This window comes from Gopherus evgoodei, chromosome 19, assembly GCF_007399415.2.
Source record: "Gopherus evgoodei ecotype Sinaloan lineage chromosome 19, rGopEvg1_v1.p, whole genome shotgun sequence".
In the NCBI taxonomy this organism is placed as follows: domain Eukaryota; kingdom Metazoa; phylum Chordata; order Testudines; family Testudinidae; genus Gopherus; species Gopherus evgoodei.
This window is the reverse complement of record NC_044340.1, coordinates 6245858-6270802: the sequence shown is the minus strand read 5'-3', so window position 1 is coordinate 6270802 and position 24945 is coordinate 6245858. Positions and strand designations below refer to the sequence as shown.

General features: G+C 47.9%; 1 protein-coding gene across 1 annotated transcript in view; it reads right to left on the bottom strand.

The window, feature by feature from the left end:
- ST3GAL4 (ST3 beta-galactoside alpha-2,3-sialyltransferase 4) overlaps window positions 1-24555 on the bottom strand; it is an 88417-nt gene extending 63862 nt beyond the window's left edge. Inside the window, 2 exon segments of the mRNA XM_030538381.1 lie at window positions 21457-21532; window positions 24215-24555. Coding sequence (XP_030394241.1) covers window positions 21457-21532; window positions 24215-24243 — 105 coding nt within the window. The 5' untranslated portion in view covers window positions 24244-24555.
- Window positions 24556-24945: the final 390 nt, after the last annotated feature.

The window sequence follows — 24945 nt, the reverse complement described above, 5'->3', positions numbered from 1 at the left end:
TTTACATACAACAATAGTTTAGTTATAGACTTATAGAAAGAGATTTCTAAAAACATTAAAATGTTTTACTGGCACGCGAAACCTTAAATTAGAGTGAATAAATGAAGACTCGGCACAGCACTTCTGAAAGGTTGCCGACCCCTGATTTAGAGCTCATACTCTGGCCATCACAAACAGCCCCAATGCAACAGAAGCTCAGTCACTATTCTCACTGAGGACGGTCACCAATGTTGGTGTCACTAGGCATAATCCTAGTTAACTCGGGTGGGTGGAAGACCACGAGTGTCGATGAAGCCCTCCTGCACTAGGCCTCAATGAACCAATGTTCCTCCATGTTGAACTTTAATCGACCTAAAATGCCAGCAGCTGCAAAACTGCGGTGTAAGCAGTAAGCTATCATTGGCAGCACAGCCCAAACTGGTTTAAAGCAGTAGTGATAAGGCCTGTGCACCTTTAGCAGAAAGATAAGATAACTTGCAGAAGGAAGACCTACTAACAAGCTGCCGCAGCCAAGATTACTTAATGCACCTGCGCTAACGTAACTGCTACAGGGGGAAGAAGGAGGAGGAGGAGGGGAAGAAAGAAGAAAGAGAAAAAAAACTTATAAAAAGGGAAAAGCTGCTTGTGTAGTGGTGCATGATTTGAGGCATTCGTCTCCTTGCACCGCTTTGAGATCTCAAATAAACTTTGCTTGCTTCTCCACCCTGGTGTGTGTTCATTGGCGCTTCACACTCTGGGCAACGAATCACTGTTGCTTGCCTCGGGCACCCTCTGTGTCGGCAACACCAAGGTCGTGCACGCGTTAAAAGATCACATACAATGAGTCTGTGGCAGAACCAGAAATGTTACCAAGCTTCCCAGGAGACCTGACTCCCACAGCCACACCTTACCTCACACCATCTTTCTTCATTATAACTTCACTGCAAGACCAAGCACAACGGGAAAGTTAGCAGTGACGGACCAACCCCTCCACACACAGACACTCACACAAAGGGCTTGATTCTGCCACCCTTACTCATGCTGAGTAGTACTCACTTGTGTAGTCCCATGAATTTCAGTAGAACCTCTTGCAGTTCTACTGAACACGAGCATTGCTGGCAGACTCAGGCAAAGTCTACAAAAGCAGCACAGAATCCTGTGGCACCTTACAGACCAACAGACATTTTGGAGCATGAGCTTTCGTGGGTGAATACCCACTTCCTCAGATGCAGGTAGTGGAAATTTCCAGGGGCAGGTATATATATGCTAGCAAGCAAGCTAGAGATAACGAGGTCAGTTCAATCAGGGAGGATGGCCACCTTAAGGTCTGCTATAGTGTGGCCAGGGAGGTTGAAGTGCTCTCCTACAGATTTTTGTATATTGCCATTCCTAATGTCTGATTTGTGTCCATTTATCCTTTTCCATAGAGACTGTCCAGTTTGGCCGATGTACATTGTATGTTTGTGTAGAGAGCCTCTACATCCATGGTGGCTAGCCACCATGAATGTAGAGGCTCTCTACACAAACATCCCACACACAGATGGAATACAAGCTGTCAGGAACACTATCCCTGATGATGCCACAGCACAACTGGCTGCTGAGCTCTGTGCCTTTATACTTACACACAACTATTTCAAATTTGATAACAATATATATCTCCAGATCAGTGGCACTGCTATGAGCACCCGCATGGCCCCACAATATGCCAATATCTTTATGGCTGACCTGGAACAACGCTTCCTCAGCTCTCGTCCACTCATGCCCCTTCTCTACCTACGCTACATTGATGACATCTTCATCATCTGGATCCATGGGAAGGAGACTCTGGAAAAATTCCACCACGATTTCAACAGCTTCCACCCCACCATCAACCTCAGCCTGGACCAATTTACACGGGAGGTCCACTTTCTTGACACCATGGTGCAAATAAGTGATGGTCACATTAACACCACCCTATATCGAAAACCTACTGACCGCTATGCCTACCTTCATGCCTCCAGCTTCCATCCCGGACACATCACACGATCCATTGTCTACAGCCAAGCACTGAGGTACAACCGCATCTGCTCTAACCCCTCAGATTGAGACCTACAAAATCTCCAACAAGCATTCTCAGAACTACAATACCCGCACGAGGAAATAAGGAAACAGATCAACAGAGCCAGACATGTACCCAGAAGCCTCCTACTGCAAGACAAACCCAAGAAAGAAACCAACAGGACTCCACTGGCCATCACATACAGTCCCCAGCTAAAACCTCTCCAACGCATCATCAAGGATCTACAACCCATCCTGGACAATGATCCCACACTTTCACAGGCCTTGGGTGGCAGGCCAGTCCTTGCTCACAGACAACCTGCCAACCTGAAACATATTCTCACCAGTAACTGCACACCACACCATAATAACTCTAGCTCAGGAACCAATCCATGCAACAAACCTCGATGCCAACTCTGCCCACATATCTACACCAGCGACACCATCACAGGACCTAACCAGATCAGCCACACCATCACTGGTTCATTCACCTGCACATCCACCAACGTAATATATGCCATCATATGCCAGCAATGCCCCTCTGCTATGTACATCGGCCAAACTGGACAGTCTCTACAGAAAAGGATAAATGGACACAAATCAGACATTAGGAATGGCAATATACAAAAACCTGTAGGAGAGCACTTCAACCTCCCTGGCCACACTATAGCAGACCTTAAGGTGGCCATCCTGCAGCAAAAAAACTTCAGGACCAGACTTCAAAGAGAAACTGCTGAGCTTCAGTTCATCTGCAAATTTGACACCATCAGCTCAGGATTGAACAAAGACTGTGAATGGCTTGCCAACTAGAGAACCAGTTTCTCCTCTCTTGGTTTTCACACCTCAACTGCTAGAACAGGGCCTCATCCTCCCTGATTGAACTGACCTCGTTATCTCTAGCTTGCTTGCTAGCATATATATACCTGCCCCTGGAAATTTCCACTACCTGCATCTGAGGAAGTGGGTATTCACCCACGAAAGCTCATGCTCCAAAACGTCTGTTAGTCTATAAGGTGCCACAGGATTCTTTGCTGCTTTTACAGATCCAGACTAACACGGCTACCCCTCTGATGCAAAGTCTACAGTAATCACAAAGGGAAGGGAGAAGTTCCGGCCAAGCCCATCTTCACCCGGGGAAACTCTCTCAAGTTAACTCCAGTGTTAGAGCTATCCTTCGAGGAAACTCTCTCTATTGTTTTTTCCATTTAGTGAGCAGTTGGAAGCATTTAAGGCTCCCGTTGTGTTTCCAGTTTACAAGAAATTGGAAGAGACCTTTACAGTGCAGCTAAGGCCTCAACAGAAGAGGGAACATTAGGTGAGACATGTCTAATTAAGCAATTAATGAGCTCCCATAACTCAGTTAGGTACCTGTTAGACCAATCCTAAATGAAAAAGCAATGCATCCTCGTTCACCTATGCTCTAGCCAAGCCTAGTAAGTGCTCTTGCATCATATCCAATTGCAGTCCTGCCTGAGAGTACATCACTTCATCCTCGGATATAGCTGAGATATGACAGAGACAGAAAATACACTGGTGCTTTGCTAGACTCTGATACCATGTTATAGCAAGTTTAGAGACATACCAAACAATCCAAGATCAAGTAAAAGCTATATAATCATACAGCCTGAAAATATGCCAATACTATACATAATGGGTTGACCTTGGGGATTAGATTTATCAGTAAACATCAATTTCACTATACGCACACAAACCAATGAAAAGAATATTCCCACTGATGAGAATCAAAATTTAAGAAGAGTCAAAGAAAAAAACATGCTGCTTAATAAAGTATGAGAGTTCGATTTAAGGCTAAAATTCTGACATGTGATGATGACAGTTGGGTTTGAACGGTCATAAAGCTTTAACTTTTTGAATCTCAGCATCTTCTGTCGTTAAATAATTACTGTCTGACCCCTCCATTGTCTGATGCTCCATAAATCCCCACAACTGAGAGCATTTAAAATCAATACTAATCTTTAAAAAAAAAAAAGGCTTAAAAGCAATAATTTCGCACAACTGTGACCATTTTAAAATTGATCAAAATAAAAAAAAATGCTTAAAAATCAATAGTGTGTGTCAAACTCAGGAATAAAAATTGAATTCTGACAAGCCTGATCATGGGCCACATACTCAGATGGCGTAAACCAGCATCACTCCATGTCAATTTACATCATCTGAGGGTTTGTACCTTACCCACCCACATGCAAAGTGTCTAAAGTTAGCCATGTAAATCCACATTTAGCCATCTGTTCAGTAGTGGAGCACCCACAGACCACCCCTGTCAGATGGGGTGCGGAAGTTTTGGGAACATATGCAGCTAGAAATTACAATCATTTCTCACTGTTCTTGCTGTAATTTTTGACAGTCGCAATCACTAGACATGAGAGCAGGGAGCAGAGAAACATCAGCAACCATACTGAACTGTCAAAACAACAGATTTTTTGCATAGGTGACTGAATGCTGGACTGAAGCCATTTCCATGCGATAGGTTTCTGCATTTCAGCCACCGCCCCCCTGACTTTCCTGAGATAAGCCACAGACCAATTCAACAGCCTGTCCTTAAACGCAGGATGTCCCTTTCATAGTAGCCCAACCTAGTAGTTCTGTCTGACCGCGCTCTTTTAGCCAAACCGCGCCTAGCAGTGTGTTTTGGGGACAAGAATCAAATTGTTTGGTTGTTTAATCTCTCAACAGCAGGAAGAAACAAGAATGGACGCTGCAGGCTCCAAGGCAGTAACTAGGAGTTACTTGTGGGGACAACAGGAGAGTGGGGACAACAGGAGAGTGGGGACAACAGGAGAGTGGGGACAACAGGAAATGGAGCAAAGCAAAATTTTACACTCAGCATAAGTCAGATTGCCCAAGAGTGAGAGGCATCAGGCAGGGGAGGGGACTCCTGCGGGAGCCAGAAGATGCCACTGTCACAGAGTAGATTCCAACAGCCAAAGCGGAAACTGTGCAATCCAAACACAACCAGAGCGCAAGTGTGATCAAAGAGCTAAGTAAAGATAATTAGCTAATTTGTAGGCGGGATGGGGGCAATTATAGGGAATTAATGGCTGAACATTCTGTATCCCAGGGACTATTTACTTTTCAAAACATTCATAGCAGTTGAATTTCACACTCTATCCCAACTCCTACCAGGACCCCGTACTCCAGTGATACGCAGTCCTCATTCAGAGCCACAGTGCTCACTTCTGCTTAGCTCACCCTGCGGGCCAAGTGCACTTTTCACTCCAATGTTCACCAGTTATTCACGGCCTGCAGCGCTGGCTTTGGTACCAGGAACGGTGCACCACCCTCACAGCAGGTGCATTCGACACCAGCAGACTTGGAAACCAATGCAACTCATTTCCTTCAGCAGATCGGGCCAGTCCCGGTGACAGAAGCGGATGGCCAGTTAGTACCCTGGGGAAAGCGTTAGTGAAGGAGCTGGGAGCGTAATGGGAAGCCTGGAGGAATTACGCATGTGGGTGACCAGCAAGGTCAGCTGAGAGTCCGGCTTCAAGTGGAGAAGGCCATGCTCCAGTTCCTACTGTGTGGGAGGAGGTCTGGTGCCTCTGAAAGTACAACTCCTCTGCAGTACCATGCAAGGAAAGGAAGAGTGCTCAAGGTTCAAACCATCTGGGAGAGACACCCCAGGAGAGGAGGACTGTGCGATCTGTGAAACAGTCGGGTTGGGTCCTGCTACAGTTCAAGCTTCAATACCGAAATGGACCAAGAAGTGTTTAATGACACTAAGAGAAGCTCATAGCTTTACTTGTACACCCAGGGGAAAAAGACTCCACTCATGCGCACACGGCCCCTGCTCGTCACACATCTGTTGCATTGATTCAGTCTGTAGCACTAAAAGGTACTACTGTTTTATCTCCCTAACGTTTTGATTGGCACTTGCTAGCTATTTAAACAATAAAACAGGGAAGGACTGAACCCAATAGCAAGCACTATTAGCACATGTCTGCACAGGAATCCTTTGCCAGGAACAATGTATCCATAAGGGACTGGAGATGGGACGGTGCAGAACAAATGTAAGAGTTCCTGACTAGAGAGAACTCTGACATTCATTACAGTCTTGTTCAGCTACAAAGAGCCAGCCCAGACAGAGCCACAGTCTGGGGGAGACATGCAGCAGCCCTAGCAATGCTAATATTAATCACTCAAGCATAGCCCAGCCAAGAAATTAGCACTTAGGCCTGTAGACAAACAGCCGAGAGTGGGGACAACAGGGCAGATGAGGCAGGAGATTTAACCCTAGGGGGTGAGAAAGGATTTAGGGTGCATCGTCACTAGGAACAAAGGTGTTTTCTTACTGCGTGTGAGCTAATGCACGGTAACAAGAGGTAAAACCCTAGTGAACACCAGGCAGCGTGTGGTTTCCCACACACAGTAGCAGGTGGAGGTTGTTGTCAGTTGGCTTGTGTGTGTGTATTCTTTTCATGTGCTGTCTCAGCAGGTAGCTGGCTCAGCAGACTGCGATAGTACTGCACAGTGTTAAGTGATGAAGGATGGAATATCGTTGCCGTGGTAACGCTGTTTAGGCTGCCCAGTGCCTCTGTCCTTTGAGTTTCCATTTGATGACTATTAACAGCAGATAAGGCAGGCCAGGTTTATTGCCCCGTAGGCACAGTTTTAGTGCCTGGTAGCAAGGATTGGCTCAGTCCGCAGCGGGAATTTCTGCTGTCCCCAAGGCCATACAAAAGAGTATGTTGAAGTACCCCGACCTTTATAGGCTAAAACAAACAACTGGAATACACAACTTACACGCCACCTGATGTATTTCATGACATTTCTTTGTTACCATTTTTTGATTTTGATAGTTTGGACACAACATTTCTATTTATTATGTTATTGAAGCACCTTATTTTGTACCAAACTAAAATGTATTTGTCGTCATCATCATGTTCCTATTACGCCTCTGGCATTCAGGGCAGTGACAAAGCTCCTCCACTCCTGTCTATTTCTGGCAAGTCTTTCAATGGTTCCCCAGCTGTGCCCCAGGTTTTTCAGCTCGGCTTTCACAGCTCTTCACCATGTTGTTCTCGGGTAGCCTCATTTTCGCTTGCCTTCAGGTGTCCATCTTCTTGCTACTCTGGTGACAGAATCAGTTTCCATCCAAAGCACATGACTGATCCATCGCCCACACCATCTGCCAATGATGGCGCTCAGATCCTCTTGGCTGCACTGTGTCGTCAATAGATCTTGGTTTGAGATTGTTCTGGACCAAAAGATACAGAGGATTTTTCTGAGGCAGGTTGTATGGAATGGAGACAGTTTGGAGATGTCATACTTTCTCATTCCCCAGCATTCTGCACTATAAAGTCGTGTTGAAAGTACACAGCTCTGATAAACCTTGAGATTGGTTCTGATGGTGTATTTTGATGATTTCCAGACTGTATTTAGGCTCCTGAAGGTGTTCCTAGCTTTACTGATTTTGTTCCGGATGTCCTGGCTTGTTCCACCGTCCTGGCTGATGGTGCTGCCCAAGTATATGAATGTTTCTACATTGGGGAGAACATAATCCTCTAGTCATACTGGTGATGGCGAGGCAATATTAAAGGTCATGATATCGGTCTTATTGCGGTTGACTTTCAGTCCAATTTGCTGGCTGAATGCGTGGAGTCAAATTCTTTTTTCTTGTATATAGTGTTGGATTGTGATAGGAGAGCGATATCACCTGTGAAGTCCAGGGATGAGAAAGATGTCCATTTAATGCCTCTTGGCATGTCTTCTGTTGTACGCTGCATGACCCAGTCGATGGCAATGCTGAAGAGGATTGCAGACATGACACACCCCTGATGTACTCCTGTTTTGACTTCAAAATTGAGCTCACTGTGATCAACACAACATGTAAAGTTGAAATAGAAGCTTTTGATGACGTTGATTATAAGGAAACGAATTCCATGTGCAAGCAGAATGTGCCATAGGCACATAAAATCAAAATCTTCTTCTACTGCCTGGACATTTGCTTCCTCTTAGGGTGGCTCCCTGTTCAGCAATTCTTTGAAATGCTCTGTCCAGCGCATTTTTTGTTCTCTTTCAGTTGTTAATAGGTGTCCTTGTTTGTTCCTGATGAGAATGTTCGTTGGTGTCTGCCATTTACCACTGATAAGCTGCATCATTTTGTAGAAGGTTCCTCGTTTACCATGAGCAGCTGCATCCTCTGCTTGTGTTGCCAGATCATCAATATAATGCCATTTGTCTGCTATCACAAGGCATTTCATCTCCCGGTTGTGCCTTACTATACTACTCGTGGTATTTCTCCTTTAGCTTCTGGGATTTTGTCTCTAAAACCTTTTTCTTCAGGGCTCATCTGGTTTCTATGGCATTCCATGTGCTGGGTGTAATCCACACCTCCTCTTCCGCCTGTAGTCTAGACAGACTTCACTGCTCTGTTTATAAATCGCTGTTACTTTGTTCCACTTCGGCCATGTCCAGACTAGGGTATTAAAATCGATTTTAGATACGCAACTTCAGCTACGTGAATAACGTAGCTGAAGTCGAATTTCTAAAATCGAGGTACTCACCCGTCTAGACGGCGCGGCATCGATGTCTGCAGCTCTCCGTGTCGATTCCGGAACTCCATTCGGGTTGATGGAGTTCCGGAATCGATGTAAGCGCGCTCGGGGATCGATACATCGCGTCCAGACTAGACGCGATATATCGATCCCCGAGCAATTGATTTTAACCCGCCGATGCCGCGGGTTAGTCTGGACGTGGGCTATGTGTTGATCTCCTTATCTGCATTCCCCTCCTCTTCATCCAGGGCTGCAAGTGCCTGAAACCTGTTCTTTAACTGCAGAATGAAGGCTTTCTGTGTTTCAAGGGATTTTAGCTTGTCAATATCATAATGTCTATGTCCCCTGTTTGGTGGACCCACACTTCTCAGTGTTAGCTTGAGTCTTATTTTGTACTAAATTAAAATGGATTTGTACTAGCTAAAATATATTTATGGAAATATTTAGTGCCTAGTACACTAGCAACAACTTTGCCAAGTTTAAGGCCAACGCTGAGGAGGTGGCACGGAAGGGAAGGTCTGTAGGAAGCATTTTATATTTGCCAAGGGTGTTGGGGTAGTTTGGAGATGGGGAGGACGGAGAAGAGGGGGTTGCCTTTCCCCTTCTTAGAAAACAAACTCCTTTTCTAGTCTTATACTCAGCCAAAGGGGTGTGTGAATTCCCTGTCTCTCTCTATAGGCTCATATTACAGTAGGAGGATGAACTGTGCTTTTCTGCAGGTAGAAAGAGCATGAGGATAGTCTACTTATTACAGCAGAAGTAGCCATACCTCCTAGCAACTTCTAATCCCAGCTGTACCCTTCACCTCTCTGACTTCAGGCCCCATGGTTTGGATCACGTTTCCAGAAGTGCCCACTCATTTTGGGTGCACCATTGGAGGCATCCAGTGGCTAATCTGCAGAGATTTTGAATACCCACAATTCTGACCAAAGTCAGCAAGAGCTGAGAGTGCTCAGCACTGCTGAAAATCAGCCTCCAGGTGTCTCAGGTTGGGCATCCAGAATCAGTGGGCACTTCAGGCCGTAAGCCCTCTTTGCTTCAGTTTACCAGTTTCCAAAATGAGGATATCATCTACATCACCAGGTAGAGAGAAGGGGAGTGAGAATTACTGTTTGCAGAACACTTTGAGATCCTCAGACAAAAGGGCCATGTACTCAGTTTCATTATGTGATTTCCTGGGGTCTGAACTGGGCACGTGTGAGAACATGAATTGCCTAACCAATATATCACCATCTAAGGATTCAGGGGATGTGATTTAGGGTCCAAGTAAAATGCCCACCACATACATCTTGAGCAGTGGTCCCCGATCTTTTTCATCTGGCGGGCGCCAGACGAAGGACCGTGGCGGCGGTCGAGCACCCGCCGAAATGCCGCCAAAATTTGGTGGCATTTCAGTGGCGATGCCTCTGGATGACATCACTTGTTGGCGGCAAGCGGCATCATCCAGAGGTGTCGCCGCCAAAATGCGGCTGAATTTTGGCGGCATTTCAGCGGGTGCTCGATGGCCAGCCAGGACACAGGCGCACTTAGATGCCCCTGCAGGCACCATGGCACCCACGGGCACCATGTTAGGGACCCTTGATCTTGAGTAAAGATGACTGGAAGGCTTAGTCATGCTCTGAGGACCTTTCATAGCCATTTTTCACTGAGAAGAGACCCCAACTGGCAGGAGAGGTGAATCACTATGTTTAGTTATTGGTGCAACATTTTCACAGATTATTTTCACTTCTGTATGTTATTGCATGCATTAAATAAACACGCAATGTTTATATCTGTACAAAAGGCTACGTGCCAGTGGCCACCTCTATAGCATAGAGAAGTAAACTGCATTATTCTATTGTTGTAATTTTCAACCCTCCTACAAAGTCTCGATGAACTGGTTTCCATATCAGGAAAGCGATGATTATCTATATGCCAAATTTTCAGAACACCTGCTAATAAAACTACCACCTTCCTCGCTGTTGTTTTCAAAGACTCAGATTTTAAGACCAGAAGAGACCATTCTGACCCTTTATTTAGTCAGTCGTCCTAGCATTTCACCCAGTGATTCCTGCATGACGCCCATAACTTCTGGCTGAATTGGAGTGCAGCTTTTTGATGATTTCATGCAATGGAGGATCCACCACATCCCTGGGAAAATTGTTCTAATGTTTACTCATCTTTGCTGTTAAAAATCTGCACCTTATTTCTAGTCTGATTTTATCCAGCTCCGGCCACTGGATCTCACTCTGCATTTGCTAGATTAAATTATCCTGTGCTATCAGAAATCATTGCCCCATCCAGGGGCTTAGAGATTGAATTACCTCAAACTTCTTTATTAAGCAAAAAAGACTGAGCTCCCTTAGTCTCTCACTGTAAGGGAGGTTTCCCAGACCTCGAATCATTTTTGTAGCTCTTTTCTGATCCTTTTCCAATCTGTCAAAATCCTTTTCACAGCATGGACGCAGCCCTCTAGTACTGAACTCACTTGTAGATTTTTACTACTCAAAGAGCAGCCATCATTCTACACTTTCTGTTCACATCTTTCAGATTCAGGACAATAACAGAACCAGAATGGGCGAGCATGCACACAGCCTGCAAGTCTCCCCTCTGCAATCAGCTGCATCAACTCTGCCTCACACCATCCGAACTGCCTCTGAAGAAAGCAGACTCCTAGGAATTAAATGCTGCACTGCCGAGAAAACAAGCTCCTAACAATTCCAGAGCTGCATACATCCAGCACATTCAGACTAGTAGATTTCTCCTTAATTCTCTAGTAGCCACTTGCACAAGTGAAAAGAGTTGGTGAGTGGAATTCACTGCTATATAACAGCAAGGGGCAGATATACACAGAGGGCGATCAGAAGATGAACAGAGGCTGCTTGGTTTAATCCACTGGAACATTCCAACGCTGGAGTGCTGAGGCTAACCCTGCACCGCAGGGTGAAGGACACAGACGAGGCTACTGGAATGGGGATCTGGTCTCTCCAGTCTCTGTGATTCGATAACTCCTGCACAGGGTGCAGGTACTGCAGAATAATTGCATCTCCCCAAAGGTGTTCACTCCTGCTGCCAGTTGTAAAAGCACCTGGGCAGGTGAGAGGAGCCAGTGTCCCATTTACCTTTCCTGACAAATTCATCCCAGGTACAGGCAGGCCAAGCTGCTCAAGTATACCCTTTACCATGTCTTTACCACGTCCCAAGCCAGACACCAGTTACCAAGACTCCCCAAATCGCTGGTCACCTTCTAAAGTCAAAGTCTACAAGCACCACTGTCCACAAGCACAGCTCCTTTATAACAAAACCAAGGAGTTCTAATAATAAAAACCCATCTGAGCTTACCTCACACGAATCCTGAGCATTTCCCGAGTCTGCCATGCGTTCAAATGCTGAGCTCAATTTCCCAGGTCCTAAACTAGCTCTGCAGAATGGCAAGGTGGCAGTTCCTGTTTGATTAATTAGTATGTTGTTACGTTTCAGAGATTGGAATGTACCCACTTCTTTCTTTGCACAGTAATTGGACCTTGTTATTAAGACACAATTTGGATTTTGTTGCTATTCTCCCTCTGCTATATATCCTACCAAGGATGTATTTTTATATATTCCCACTGCACACACGTAGGATTGTTAAATTTAGTTATTTAGTCAGGACGGACACCCAGTGCTTCCCAAACAAACCACAATTCTTTGTTTCCCATACACCCCGTTGGAGATAACATGTGGTGGGGTAGCCGTGCTGGTTCCTGGATATTAGCAAGACAAGGTGGGGGAGGGAAGTGTGTGGCTCGAAAGCGTCTCTCTCTCACCAACAGAAATTGGTCCAATAGAAGCTGTTACCTCCCCCACTTTGGTTCTGCGAGTGTTACAGAAGAGGTGATGCTGTAGTGTGGGAACCAGCATGGGACCCCATTCCCTGCCCTGACCTTGGGCTAGATGTTCAAAGGCATTTAGGCGCCTCAGGTGATTTTCATCAGTGCCTATCTGCCTCTTTAGGGACCTTCCAAGATCCAGCTCTTACATCCCTCTCTGCCTTGTTCTGTATCAAGTGGGGAGCTAATACTTTCCTGCTCATGGGGGCATGATGAGGAGGCACTCCCGTCTATTGGCCAGACCAACCCTGGTCTCTGGGGCAGGGTATTCAGGCTGTTTCTCATTCCAGCTCTGCCAGTGTTTACATACCTGCTATTGACTGTGAAGGGACTCTACTGAGTGGATTTGGAGGATCAGAGCCGTTATTAGGACTCCAGCCAGGGAACATTAAGCAATGAGTAGGAGACACGTGGAATGTGATTTTCAGGGCAGGGCCACCCAGAGGATCCAGGGGGCCTGGGGCAAAGCAATTTCAGGGGCCCCTTCCATAAAAAAAAAGTTGCAATACTATAAAATACTATATTCTTGTGGGGGCCCCTGCAGGGCACAGGGCAAATTGCCCCACTTGCCCCCCCACCCCCACGCGGCCCTGGGAAAAATAAACATTCAAAAACCTTCCACATCTCGGCACAAACCCAGTTTTGAGAAAACTTCTTTTCAAGTCACCTTTACAAGGTATCAGGTTCTCAACATCAGCTAGTGCTAAAAGGCACTAAAGCTCATTAAAAGGGCTGGACAAATATTTTCTGTCAAGACTTTTTTTGGATCGAAAACTAGGGGTTTTTAAAAAGTAGAAAAAAATCATGGACATTGTCTGTTTTCCTTCAAAATTTGTTGTGGCTGAAATTAGTCTGCCAAAACCTGAACATGGTTTGGGGTTTCAGAAGCGTGTCACCAAATATTTGCTGCTTGCTGTGTTTGATTGTTTAAAGAAACAATAAAGAAATTCCGCTTAAAAAAAATCCAAAACTTTTGAAGCACCTCACCTTGTGACCAAATGCCTGAGCCCATCCAGTCAGAGATTTTTCCAGGTTTCTGATGCTCTGATGGCTTCCTTAACTCATATCTGTCTCCACAACTTTGGGTTCATTTAGGTAAGAACATAAGAATGGCCATACTGGGTCAGACCAAAGGTCCATCCAACCCAGTATCGTGTCTACCGACAGTGGCCAATGTCAAGTGCCCCAGAGGGAGTGAACCTAACAGGTAATGATCACGTGATCTCTCTTCTGCCATCTATCTCCACCCTCTGACAAACAGAGGCTAGGGACACCATTCCTTATCTATCCTGTCTGATAGCCATTAATGGACTTAACCTCCAGGAATTTATCTGTTTCCTAGAGACTGGCTCCATGAGGTCCCTCACAAACTGGAGACAGTTACTGTGGGTTTGTCTTTAGTATAGCTTATGTACATACTCCACGAATTGAGCATTTGAGCTTGTTTCAGAATCTGGGATGAGCCTATGTTGTGAAAACTGAAAAGCTCAAAATAGCACATGCATGTGAATGGACACAGGGTGCTAAAATTAAATTAACACAGGGGGTCTCAAACTGGGAGTCAGGACCCCTCAGGGGGTCACGAAGTTATTACTGGGAGTTGCGAGCCGTTAGCCTTCACCTCAAACCCTGCTTTGCCTCCAGCATTTATAATAGTATTAAATATATGAAAAAAGTTTTTTTTTAAATTATAAGGGGGGGTCGCACTCAGAGGTTTGCTATGTAAAAGGGGTCACCAGTACAAAAGTTTGAGAACCACTGAATTAACCCTTCTGGAGCCTCAGGGAATGCAGAAGCAGTGGGGGTGGGGGAGAATCTCCCTTGGTAGGGTTAGGAAGGAGGTAGGTGGTGTAGGACATTGCTCTTCTCATGTGATCCATCCTCCATGGCTCTCTTGGCTCTATCATTGTTAATCTAAAGTGGCTAATTTTAAATGAAGCTACCCTCCCCTGACATGAATCTCCCTATAGCACTGAAATTAAATGTAGACTATAATTTGGCATTTGAGAAGTGAAAGGGATGGTAGCCCTAAGGGAAAAGATAACAGCTTGGCTCTTTGTGTTAAATAGCTGTCTGCAAGCCTCAAACTGTTGAATGAGCTTTAGGGTAGGGAAGGTTGTGCCTCCCCAAACAGCTTGGCCCTGCCTCCTATCCGATCCCCACCCACTTCCTGCCCCCCGACTACTCCCCTCAGAATCCCCGACCCATCCTGCTCCTTCTCCCCTGACCGTCCCCCCCAGGAAACCCCAACCACCACCCTAGGACCCAACTCCCCACAAACCCCCCCTGCTCCCTGTCCCCTGACTGCCCCAACCCCTATCCACCCCCCTGCCAAGTCCTGACAGACCCCCAGAACACCCACGATCCAACCCCCTGATCCCCTGACCACGCCCCCCCCCAGAACCTCTGCCCCTTCCCCATCCCCTGACTGTCCCTGGGACTCCCTGCCCCTTATCCAACCACCCCAGTCCCAGCCCCCTTACTATGCCACTTACCCCGCCTCCCCCCTCTTCCGGAGCCTCAGCACACCACGTCCAGAAGCAGCCCTGGACAGCTCTGCAGCGGCGTTGCTCCGGCGGGACCTAAGGTCCTTCCACTTGGCCACATCTCGCAGCCCCACTGGAGCAGCTCAGGCCCCACTGGAGCCACACCACTTTAGCTCTGTCCAGGGCCGCTCCTGGGCACGGTGCGCTGAGGCAGCAGGGGATGGGGCAAGGCGGAGGCGGGGGGGGGGGGGGCTCCGACATTCTCGGGGGACGGGCCCTGTGGGGCCCAGGGCCTGGGGCAAATTGCCCTACTTTCCCGCCCCGGGCAGCCGTGTTTCAGGGCATTGAGCGTCCTGCCAGTCCAGATGAAGTCAGTGGGAAATGCAAGTGCTCAGCACCTCACAAAGGGGCCTCAAGCTGGGCTCCCCAAATCAGAGGCCACTTTTAAAAGTGTGGCTGATTAGTCCTTACCAGGCGTAAACTCTTTGGGGGTAGGGTCATGGGCTAACAGACCCTGGCACATGGGTCATACTCAAGGATTAGGTTAGAGAATGACTAATTTAGCCCTTGGATTGGGGGGGCTCTACAGAGCACATACAGAGACCTGGCCACCTGATGAAAAGCAGATCAAGGCGATCCCTACTATTAAGCCGCCCCTCCCGCACTACCTGGGGTTTTGTAACTGTGTGGATTTCCTAAAGCTCCAAGCCGGGGTCTGGCCTTCACCATCACCTTCCCATCTCCCTGCCACCCACAGCGATCCCCTGCAGCACTCCTAGACAGATGTGTGGTTTCTCCTACCTGCAGCTTTCACCACCTGCGCTTCAAACACCACTAGTCCTGAGGGCTGTCCTCTTAATCGCCGCACGCCTCCAGCCAGGCAGGTGTTTACTCAGGGACTCCAGTTACCTCATCTCTCCACCTGCCCCTAGAGACTCCCTCTGTGTTTATCACTGTTGCCTTGTTGCTCTGTTTACGGGTTGGCCTGTACAGCTTTGGAAGTCATCCACTGGGGATATTTCACAGCAGAGAGATACACAGTGCGATTTGAACAGGCCTGTGTTTGGATTGGCCGCAGCAGCTTGTCTGTAACAGACGGGTGGACACGACCCTCCGGTTCCGGATCTGTGGACCGAGGATGCCAAACACTTATCCTCCCGCCAAAGAAGGAACAGCTGGTGTTTAACCCTCACAATGCTGGCATTTTCCAGATTGTAACGCAACAGAATACTCGGGATGGCAGCAAGAGAGATTGTTACGGAGCTGGGTTTAAGCCCCGACAGAAAAGCCTTTAGACTTAACACTGCATGCCTCAGGGATCAGAGACACACATGCCAGGTCTGTTTCACTCCGTGGGATGGCAGGAGATAGCTAGGTGGGAGCCTGACCTCCAAGCAAGTTGGGGGCCAGGGACTGAGCTGAACTTGCCTCAGTTCAGAGGGAGAGGGCTGGTGGCAAAAGAACCAGGAGGCCCAGCCAGCTCCAAGAAAGAATGCTCCCATCCTGAGTTCACAGCCCTTCTCTCTGATGCTATGCGAGGGTAAGAAGGATGATCGCTGGGTGGAACCCAGGAGATTTCTGTGGGGAGGGAATCAGCGATACCCTAAGGTTGGGCTTTCAAAGGTAATGTCTTCTGGAGAAGCATCAAGGAGACAACATTTATCCCAGAGTAATTTATATGGGCAAGCGGCAGTTTTAATAAATGCGAACTTACCCTTTAAAGAGAACAAGTCAATTAAAGAAAAAAAAAAGATATTTCTACTGTCCTGCCTCATGTCAGGTACATATAATTAAACTGATCTGGCAAGAACATACATCTCCTCCACTCCTTCCAACCTTGTACAGGTTTGAGTCAAGAGTACACGATGCTGCTTACAGGTGTCAGGAAGTCAAAACATGCTTCATTGTACTTCATTGCTAAGTTAATTCCCAGAAGATCACAACTTTCCAAACCAGAGATAAATAATGGGACCCTTCATGGATCACATCCCTCCTCTCCAAGCCCAACACAACCAGACCTTACATTCATTCTCTTTTAAGGAGACAGAGGAATACCCACGTCATCTCCACCTACCCTTTAGATTCTACTCTCTGCTCACAGTTCTCAGTGCATTACATCACATGTCAAAAGCAGGGGAGCTTCCCCAAAATAGCGAGGGAGAGCACGCCCTTACACCAATTCCACTTGGCTGGTGGTGCAGGCATCAGCTAACACAACTGCACAACCACAGACATGGTGCATTTCACCCCTTCTTGTGGTTTGGCCCCCATGCAAGCAGCAAAGAGATCCAGTACGAGGGTGATTAGATGTCCCAATATTTGGGGCTTCGTCTTATATAGGCATCTAATACCCCCCACCCCCGTCTCGATTTTTCACACTTGCTGTCTGGTCACCCTATCCAGTACAAAGTAGCAGCCGTATTAGTCTGTATCTGCAAAAAATAACAGCAGTATTTGTGGCACCCAACCATTAGATACAATTAATTTAGGTTTGAACAAAGACTGAGAATGCTCGGGCCATTACACTAATCTAATCTATTTCCCCATGTTAAGAATCCTCACACTTTCTATGGGTCATCTCGATTATCACTTCAAAGGTTTTTTTTCTCCTGATGATGATAGCTCATCTCAATTGATTGACCTCTTACAGTTGGTATGGCTACTTCCACCTTTTCATGTTCTCTGTATGTATAAATATCTTCCTGCTGTATGTTCCAGTCTGTGCATCCAATGAATTGGGCTGTAGCCCACGAAAGCTTATGCTCAAATACATTTGTGAGTTTCTAAGGTGCCACAAGTGCTCCTGTTCTTTTTCCTATCCAGTACAGACTCAGTCTGTCTGGTTAAGCACAGCAGCCGTGTGTAAAAGTACGTCAGGTTTCTATTCAGCTGTCACCGGGAAAGAAAAATATTCACACCTCTAAAATCCACCCATTGGAACAGAAAAGGGTTTGTCAAGAGCAGGTTTCAGAGCCATAATCCAAAAACCTCACGAGCCTGTAAACTTGAATTCAGCCTGAATCCCTATTGGCCAAGCAGATCAAAGGCCCAACAATGCATTTGAGCTTCCCTCCCAGGTCTCTTTGGATAACCAAAGTTTTGCTTTATTTTTGTTTTGTGTTGCTTTAAAAGACTCACTTACACCTCCGGAAAAGGTCAGGGAAGAGCCCTGGTTTTCTTGTCTGGGAGTGCCAAGCGCACTGCCTCCTCCTGCACTGTGTACTCAGAGCTTTTTGTCCTCGTTAATACAAAGACAACATTAATAAAGCTCTATTTGCAGGAGAAATAAAGTCCCTGGTTAAGGGCTCACCTAGTACGGTAGCCTCATTGTCACCTGAAATCAATCCTCTCCTCTGGCACTTTAACTGTTCCACTACAAACGGGAACTGGCCTGACGTTTGCCATTGAGTCTCCCGCTTACCTCCACTCAAGAGACATGCGAATTAAGGGTCTCTTTGTGCCACTCTAGAGTGGCACAGACTGGCTAGCAGCAGGATGGATCAGTGGTCTGGTCTCCTGGCCCCTGTGAACACCCTGATCTATGCAGGAAAGCTCTATCTACACTGCGTTGTTTTACACTCAGAAGGTGACAAGCGCAAACCGCCATGGAAGTTGCTAGGGTAGGTCCATTTTGCAGTGCTCTGGGGGGGTCTACATTAGAGGCTCCCTCCCACCCTGTAAAGCTGTAGCTCCCCAGCCCCTGTAGCTATATTAGCATAGTTCCAGAGGAGGAAGTTTCCCTAGTGCAGGCTGCAGCTGGATCTGGCCTAGGCCAGTTTGAGTTACTGGAGATGTACTTTTACGTTCCCGACACTTCCAAGCTGTTTGCAACACTGAAGGGAGCTACAGCCATTCCAGAGAGACTTCCATCTGGGCAGCTTTAAAGTATTTATGTTCATTTATTCGTTAATACCCCTGCGAAGCAGGAAAGGTGGGGTTTACAAGTGGGTAACTTCTGCTGTGCAGCGGTTTCAGTGAATCGCTCATGATCACACAGCAGGAAAAGACCAGAGCCCGGGAGCGCGGAGTTGCCGTTCGCTGCTCTAACCATTAGGTAACACTACTGCTGCTGGCGGCATCCAGAGTCGGGGAGCAGAAGGGATTTCCGAGGGATGTAATGCTCCCTGTCTTTGGTTCCACTGATGGGCAGAGCAGCATGACTGACAGCTTGGGATTGTTCCTTTCGGCACCACAATGTGGATTCCCCTGGGCCTACCGTGTGCCGGGCTGACATTACGACAGTACACACTCTATTCTAGAAGAGGCCAGTGATTTGAGGGAGCAGAAGGGAGAACTGCAGCCTCGTCCCAGTTACAGCATCTCACTTTTGACACTAGACTTGGCACTGCTATTACAAAAAAACGGGTAAGCGTCTATTGAACAGAGCCTAGCCATGGGGTCCTGGTCCATGGGTGGATCCCCTAGACATTTGCTGACCTACAGCACAGAGATAGGGCCCTGACACCTCACATGGGTCAAAGCACCGATAAGGATGAGGCACGATAAGGAGACCTCACAGGGACAGGTCTCTGCCCGGTCTGAAAGCCAACAGGGCCAGCTTAAGAATTAGTCCTCCACTCCCAGAAGACCCAGTTCAACAAAGCTCTGAAGCATATGCTTAAATCTCATTGACTTCAAAGGGACGTAGGTACATGCATAAACTCAGATGTGAGCTGACGTAGTTTGCTAAATAGGAAAGATTTTGCTGACTTAGAGCCAGGGCAGGTGGACTGTGATTGGCACTGCTCAGACCACCGGCTGGTGTTAGCCCAAGCAGCAGCAAAGCCGGAAAGGAAATGCAAAAACCGTTGTGTGTTGTGTTGGGAGAACACCATGGGACAAACCCAAGGGGGCAGCCTGTGCAAACTGGGCAACTGGAAAGAGCACAGACCAATGGGGGTGGGCCAAAGAAAGAGACCAAGGGGACAGTATATTGTTGAACTGATTCTATTTCCAATACGAATCGGCACAGACTGCACACTGAAATGCAGAACTCAGGCCAGCTAGCCAGTACCATGTATAGCAGGTCATTTCCACCCCACCCTGATGTCATTGCACCTTCTGTCTCTCTCTAATTACTGCACACGGTGGAACTCCCCGGTAGCAATCTTGGCAAACTCCCCGATAGCAAAATGACGTGAACATCACATCTGTGCCATTCTGTAGCGAAACTGCACTTCCCCTCTAGGCATGTTTCGCTCAGCCGGAGAGGGATTCTACCTCACTCACAGATGCTCAATGCTGCAGTCTGCCCACCCTCTGCTCTCGCTGAGCAGAGAGGAGAAATTGCCACTACCCTAGAAAACAAATCTTGCTACAGTCACCCATGCCCATGCATCCCTGCCAGTGCCCTCTGCCCCTTGTTGCTTCTCTCAAGGTGATTGTACCTGGAGGCCTTTTAACAGACAATCCTTTTTATTAGGTAAAACCCTGCTTTCAGGGAAGCATTTGCATATGATTTCTGTTACTGAACACCAGAAATAAGGAAGCCTTTTCAGTGATATTCGGTAACGCACTGGCCAGCGGTATCAGATAACATTTTGCTTAGCAGACACACACACATGCATTAATTACACCTTAATGACTGCACTAGATTCAGGTTTCAGTGGTAGCCATGTTAGTCTGTATCAGGAAAAAAAAACAAGGAGTCCTTGTGACACCTCAGAGACTAACAAGATCAGGGCTGCCCAGAGGAAAGACCCCCCGAAAAACTCTGGGGGGGCCCCTGCAGGGCCCGGAGCAAATTGTCCCACTTTCCCCCCTCCCCCAGTGGCCCTGAACAAGATTCGTGGTTTAAGTTTCCCAGCAAGTCACTAATCTGACCTGAAATTGCATAGAACACTCACGTATGCATCCTCAAGGGGCCAAGTGACAGCTCTGTGACCCTGTTACTCAGAAACACACCATGCAGCCTGCACAGAGTCTGACTACACCCCGCACAGAGCGAAACATGTAAAATCACCTTCATGTGGAACAGGCCGGGTCGGGGGTGGGGGGTCTCTGCATCCCTGCGGTCACATGTGAACATAGCCATACCTGCACCAGCAGGTCAATGCATGGGCATTGAATCAAATCCAGGTTAGATTAGCCTGGAGTTTGGAGGGAGGGTTGAGAGCAGGGCTGGCTTTCACGCCCCACAGACTCAGAGCGCATGACTGGTTTTTTGCTGGGAATGGGCGCCTTCCAAATGCTAATGGTAAATAGAAGGCTGGCATTTCCATGGGGTCACAGGTTCTGAAGAACCGTTATCAGAAAAGAAGAGGATCAAAAGTTACTGGAAGAAAAGCATGCGGTTGGGACGCTCTCTTTATAGAACATATGGGTCTTTGTTCCAGGTAACACAATTACTGGCTATTCCCCAGCGCAGGGGTTCTCAACCCAAGGGGGTCCATCAACAGGGGTCATGACCTCCTGGCCCTTCCCACAGTGTTAAGAGGGAACAGAGTCCCTTATAGAACCAGTGTCCTAGCACTCAGCGCACATAGTGGCCATTAGTGACAGCTGAATCGCTCTGCCCTCCTTTCCTTTGGAGAAAAGTAAAAGAATACAAGGAACAGTTGGGGGGGGGGTTGGAAAAAGCATTCTACTTACATCTGTCCCCTCATTCCAAAGCCGAGATGGCAGCACTTCCGCAGGGTGGGGCTTTACAATCCCACTCTTCCTTCCCCTATATCAAAGGAAGACAAGAGACAGAAGGAGTATTTAGTGCAGTGGCATATGGGGAATTGTTACTCCTGAGGGAATTCTGTGCCATTGCACAGAATTCATGTCCCCTGTAGATTTCTTTGCTTCCCTGCAGAAAAATGACTTTCTGATAGAGAAGCTGCAAGAGCAGTCATGCACCATTCTCTCTAATAGAGCAGATACATCGTTTCACGCACCCAGAGCAGCCAGCAGAGAGGTACCCCAGCCAGTGACTCCTACCCTGAGCCAGGATCAGCTGCTAGTTCCGGCTGAGCTGGAGGCAGGAGAGGACAGGATTTCCTCTTCCCCTGAAAGGAGTGGCTGGAGCTGTGTTAGACCTCCCCAGAAACTTCCCCTAGCTGCAGTAAGCACAGCATCCACCCCTGCTTCCTGCCCTCATCGTTCCTCATCTGTGGGAGGAGGGATCACTGTACCAGGAGCTGCTCTCCCATCCATCTAATCCCCGTGCATCCAGACCACCCATACCCAGACACCCCAGCCAAGCCTCATCCCGTACCTCAATTCCTGCATGCGGAGCCCCCTGCACCCAGACCCCCTGCCTCCAGAGCCCCACCTCTTCACCTAAACTACCCCCCACTGATCTCCCCACCCTGACAAGTCCCACCTCCCTGAGCCCCCACACCGACCCCCTTGCCACTGACCTCTAACTAGCTGCATCCAGACCCCAAACCAGCCCCACTCCCCAGCACCCAGATCTCCCAGCTGAGACCCCCACACCCAGTCCCCTCCACTGATCCCCAACCACCTTCACCTAGAAGCTCCTGCAGGGTCTCATTGCCCCTGCACCTGGAATCCTACCCCCAACGAGCCTCTGTGCATCCAGATCTTCCCACACCTTGATCCCCCACTGAATTGCCTGCATCCAGATTGTCCCACACAGAACCATGTCACCCCACACCTGGATCCCCCCACACTGAACCCCTCCACACTTGGATCCTGCTTGGTTGAGTCTGCCTGCTCCACACCTGGTGCACCAGGCACAGAGGAGCAGGGCCCCAGGGTGTTTCTGGAGCAGGCCCAGGTCTTGTGCTGTGTCAGCATCAGGTGCAGCCTCACCGCTGAGTCCAGGTCCCAGGGATGGGTGGCAGGGGGGCTGCAGGGTGATCTCCCACTTTCATGCAGCCAGTGGCCTATGCTCCCCACTGCCATGCTGGAGCCTGTGCATTTATTTATTGACAAATAAAACTTGCAGAATTTTAAAATATTGTGTGTAGAATTTTTTAATGTTTTGGTGCAGAATGCCCTCAGGAGTAAATTGTGCATCACTTAATTGCTTCTTGAACTCCGTCTACACTACCCATCGGATAGGCGGGTAGCAATCGATCTATCAGGGATCAATTTATCGTGTGTAGTGTAGACGCGATAAACCAATCCCCGATCGCTCTCCCGTCAACTGCTGAACTTCAGCTTGGCGAGAGGTGGAAGAAAAGTCAACAGGGGAGCCACAGCCATCCATCCCGCGCCACGAGGACGCAAAGTAAGTAATTGTAAGTCGATCTAAGATACATCAACTTCTGCTATGCTATTCTTGTGGCTGAAGTTGCGTATCTTAAATCGATTTCCTCCTCCTCCCGCCCCCCACCCCTTAGTGTAGAGCAGGCCTTGTATTCAGAGCCACTAGAACCCACTGCGCTGGGGCTGGGGAGTTATAGGACACGAATGTCCCTATGCATCTCACCACACACCAGCTGAGCTGTGAATTCAGCCTCTGAACAGATCATTCCCCCTCCATCTCTTCCATTGCTCCTGCTACCGTGATCTAGTATTGTGCAACTAGGGACCATTCCATCAGAGCCCACACGCAGGGCTTGTAATTTCACCTTGGACAATGCTACCAATCCCAGCTCTTGAGCAGAAACAGAAGCTGCTACCTGAGATTAGCAGGGGGCATCTGGTGCCTGAAACTCAAAGCCATTTGTACTGCTGGTGAGATGCAGCATCTCTACCCATAAGCATCAAGCTGCAAGACTCACTGACTGATTTTGAAAATGTCCAGCTCAGGATGACTTAGCCTAGTCTTCTCAAGAGGAGGTTTACGTATATTAATCTGTCACAGCAATAACTACATGCCCTGCTGTACCTCCTGGCTGCTTAGATTCCAACAAACAGGGCGGGTGCTCTGCCGTACCTAGTTTATCAAAGGGGCACAGCACACTTAACAGCCCCAAGGAAAAACAAATTGAGCTGAATTGCCTGGATTCTTCTGATAAGTTTCGGGTCTTAGCATCTAGCTGACACAGACCTCTGCTGCTTTGGGAAGTTTAAGGGAGGATATACAAGAACCAGATCCTAGGCATAAAACTTTACGCACATGCACCTCTCCTTTCCCTGCACCCACAGGCTGCTCTTGTGGAGAGCTGCAGGCCCAGTCCTGGTGCAGCGTCTGCTGCGTCTCTGGTAATGTATTAGCATCTCAGTGCCTGGAGCGTCAGTGATGCTGTGGGGATCCTGATGCTAAGATCCTTCCCCTCCCCCCAGGGCAATCAGTTAATAGCTATGGCACTAGAGAGGATGGGGACCTGTCTGGACTGCTGGCCTCAGCTGATTGACCAGGAACCTTGCGATTCCATAAAAGCAGCAAAGAGTCCTGTGGCACCTTATAGACTAACAGACGGAGCATGAGCTTTCGTGGGTGAATACTCACTTCGTCGGATGCATGTGTTCCATAGGCATCCATTGTGAGTCCTGGCAAAGGTACAGCAGGATCTATTTGGACTGGAACTTAGCCTGCTAAGGGAAACCACAGAAGCCCCATCGCTCTGGAGATTACAAACCAGTGAGGGAGAAAGCATCTTTCAGTAGGCCAAGGTTTCCCTTAACTACCATCCACAGCCATCTTGTCTCACCTTCCTCATCTCTGATGGGGTTGCTATAACTACCTCATGACTCATTCCAGCTTTAGCTGACCTCCAGGAAGGGTTCCTAACTCCTATTGCTCTGCGTCCTCCCCCTGGAGTCTGATGGGACATGCAACATCGCTTCCCACATTCAGATTTTCGTAAGACTTGCAACCCCACTTACATGCTATTGCATGCTGTTCTTGTCAGCAACTGAAGGCAGTAACCCCTAGTAGTTAGAGCAAGACTCCTGCACCCAGCTGGCCACTGAATCACTTTGGACCAGCCTTTTAACCTCTCTCTGTCTCTGGCTCCCCATCTGTAAAACAGATCCAACAAACAACATCATCATCATCACGTACCTACTTCAGAGGGTGTTGCATGACTCGATGAGTCTGAGGCATGCAAAGCTCATCAGATGCTAATCTAGAGGTCACGTTCATCACAGAGCTGTTACTGCAAAAGCCAGTTTAGAAAGGCAGGTAAGAGCCAAAGAAGGACCAGCAGATGTCTCCTCTGCAGGAAGGGCTGAGCAGCC